Source organism: Tupaia chinensis, unplaced genomic scaffold (genome assembly GCF_000334495.1).
Source record: "Tupaia chinensis unplaced genomic scaffold, TupChi_1.0 Scaffold147282_1, whole genome shotgun sequence".
In the NCBI taxonomy this organism is placed as follows: domain Eukaryota; kingdom Metazoa; phylum Chordata; class Mammalia; order Scandentia; family Tupaiidae; genus Tupaia; species Tupaia belangeri.
Window position 1 is genome coordinate 3,448,909 of NW_006207133.1, and position 3,163 is coordinate 3,452,071.

General features: G+C 52.8%; 1 protein-coding gene across 1 annotated transcript; it reads left to right on the forward strand.

The window, feature by feature from the left end:
• Positions 1-18: 18 nt before the first annotated feature.
• TMEM177 (transmembrane protein 177) lies at positions 19-2,888 on the forward strand. The gene is made up of 2 exons (XM_006169569.2): positions 19-284; positions 1,317-2,888. The coding sequence occupies exon 2, from the start codon at positions 1,339-1,341 to the stop codon at positions 2,272-2,274; it is 936 nt and encodes a 311-aa protein (XP_006169631.1). The 5' UTR covers positions 19-284; positions 1,317-1,338; the 3' UTR covers positions 2,275-2,888.
• Positions 2,889-3,163: the final 275 nt, after the last annotated feature.

A 3,163-nucleotide genomic window follows, 5' to 3' on the forward strand; every position in this document is an offset into this window, starting at 1 on the left:
CAGCACTGACTTCCAGGCCAACCCAGAGCGCGGCCTGGCGCGGGTGGCGTTGGGAGCGTAGGGACCTTGGCCGGGACCCCTCTGTTCCTAGCCTGACTTTCCTTATTAGAGGAAAAGGCCCGGATGGACTGAAATTGGCCGAGTGGTGCTTTGCGTTCTTTTTTGCTGCAATTCATTGCTAATTACTGTAGGTGGTTTTCACAGACAGGAGTACAGTAAGCTACAACCAAAGTTGTATCATTATTTTTACTGCCATATTCACGGATGCAACGTTAGGATGCCCGGTACGTTTCTGAATAAGCTTGTTGGAGGGCGGTGTGGTGCGAGGAGAAATGAAACAAGATCGGTCATGAGTTAGTAATGACTGAAGTTGGCTAGTGAACTATTTTGTCTACTTTTGTGTATGTTATTTAGTATATCAAGCTTTCTAGAAGGCAAAGCTTGCTGTGAATACTTGGCAGCTGTGTTCAGACACTGCCTGTATCAGTCTACTAGGACTGCCTTAACAAAGCTCCACAGACTGGGTGACCTGGCGGGCAGGAAATTAATTTCTCCCAGCCCTGGAGGCTGCCGGCCAAGGTCTCCCTGCTTAGCTGTAGATGGCCAGCTTCTCGTCTCTGCACATTGGCTTCCCTGTATGTGTCCTTTCTAATGTCTTTCTGCAAGGACACCAATACCACTGGGTACGCAGCCCACCTTAATGTCCTCATTTTACCTTAATCGCATCTTTAAACACCCTGTCTCCAAACAGTCACCGAGGAGCTGGGGGTTAGGGCTGCCTGCCACTTCACTTGTTTGGGATCTGGGCCATTTATTTAACCTGTGTGTGTTTCAGTTTGCACAACTTTTAAGATGGGACAGTAGTAGTAATTAGGTCATGGGGTTGTGAGGATTTAGCTGTTGGTCATGTGAAGCTCTTAGGACAGTGGCTAGCATGTCTTAAATACTTGATAAATTAAACAGATAGTGGTGTCTTTACAAAGTTCATGGAGAAATGGATTTACATTTCTCCATGAACTTTTGAAGAGTGTAAGTTCCATTTATAAATTAGTAACACAGGGCTTTCCTATGGGATAGCCATCTGCCAGATACTCATTGTTTTATGTGTTTTCACGTGCTCATCACAGCCCCCCAGAGGTGGGCTATTGTCACATCCTGGTTGGCAGATGGGAAGTACGCAGAGAGGAAGTTGGGGTTAGAACCCAACCATTCTGACTATGGAGCCCACACTCTTACCCACCACACCATATTGCCTCTGGAGGATGTTCATTCTGCAGGCGGCCCCCAGGAACTGACTTCTCTTTTTCTTGACCCAGGTTGTCTGCGGTGACAGCAGTCATGGCTGGGCCCCTGCGGTGGGCCACTGCATTTGTGCAGCGACACAGAGCAGGCGTCTTGGTGGGTTCCTGCACAGGCCTGTTTGGGATACAGATGTCTTACCACCTCTTCCCGGATCCCGTGATCCAATGGCTCTACCAGTACTGGCCACAGGGCCAGCCGGCCCCCCTGTCCCCGGAACTGCAGAACCTCTTCCAAGAGGTGCTGCAGGACCTGGGTGTTCCCTCAGGCCATTGCTACAAGCCCTTCACCACTTTCATCTTTCAGCCTGTGAGTGCTGGCTTCCCGAGACTCCCTGCTGGGGCTGTGGTGGGCATCCCCGCCAGCTTTCTGGGGGTCCCACTGACCAATATTGACCATTCTGTGGTTGTCCATGGTCAAAGAGTGGACTGGCAGAGCCCAGCAGGTGCCCGGCTGAGAGATGCCCTCACCCTGTCCCATGATGCCCAGAAGTTCGCCTTGGCTAGGGAGGTGGTGTTCCTGGAGAGCAGCGCAGCCGCCCTACAGGCCCTGCCCGGCCCTGTTTGCCTGACAGGAACCTGGGCACTAAGTGTGGGTGCCAAGCATGCACTGGGCCTCTATGGAGGCCCCACGAACCTACGGGCTGCCTTCAACTTACTGGCAGCTGTGGCAGGCTTCGTGGCCTACGCCCTCTCCACAGACTCTCTGACTCATGCCCTGGAAGCCTGGCTGGACCGCCGCACAGCCTCTCTGTCTGCAGCCTATGCCCGGGGTGGAGTGGAGTTCTACGAGAAGGTTCTATCGGGCAACCTGGCCCTGCGCAGTCTCTTGGGCAGGCGTGGGGAGAAGCTGTACACACCCAGCGGGAACATCATCCCCAGACACTGGTTCCGAATCAAACATTTACCCTACACAACCCGCCGGGACTCTGTGCTACAGGTGTGGAGAGTGACGTTCAACCCAGGCCACTCCTGAAGGACTGAGGACAAGGACAACTCTTGCTGTTAACTCTGAGGGAGCCTCTTGGTACCTCTGCATCCACAGCCCAGTGTCAGGAAAATGACAGGCATTGGAGTTAAGCCACCAAGATTCTTTCTTAGCATACCCTGTATGGACCCAGTGACTTTGGGCAAGTCCCTTTATGAACATGAGAGTGGGGATGATGAGAATGACCTTGCGGGGTTGAAGGGTTGTGTGTGGCCTGCAGAGGGCATACTATATTCATAGACAGGTGTCCTCCTTGTCCTTGACTGCCGTTCAGCTGTGGAGTCAGGCCATGCCTCACCACCACCAGGTCCTTACAGTACGTGAACACTGCTACAGCAGAGAACCACCCCCAGTGTGCCTGGCAGTCACAGCTCAGTTTTCCTCTGCTATGGTAGGTGGTAGCGTGCCACACTGCAGAGCTAGAAGCCAAATGGTAACTGCAGTTTGAATCCCCAACACAGCCTGAAGCAGCATGTATATAAGTTCCCAAGATAGGATGGGCTGGAGGAAGGGAGTGTGGCAGATCTGACCCTGCAGCAGGTGCTTTTCTCTTTCTCACTCTCACGCACATGCTCTGTCATGAATAAAGAAAAAATGTAAGAGACCACAGTGACGAGGTAATGTCAGCCTCACTGAGAGGCTGTTTCAAGGTGGGGCCTTCAGGGACTCTTCCAGGACAACGAGCATGGTGGGCTTGAAGAGGAGGAGGGTGAGGAGGGGTTAGCTCAAGGAGAGCAGGGGATCAGCCTGCTGCCCATCCCCCAGGACCCAAAGGAGGCTAGTGAGAACATCAGACAATAGATCCCAGTGGGGCAAGGTGACAAGAGCTGTGACCATCAAGCCAGGCCCACCTTGGCCACTCATGTCATCTGCTCAT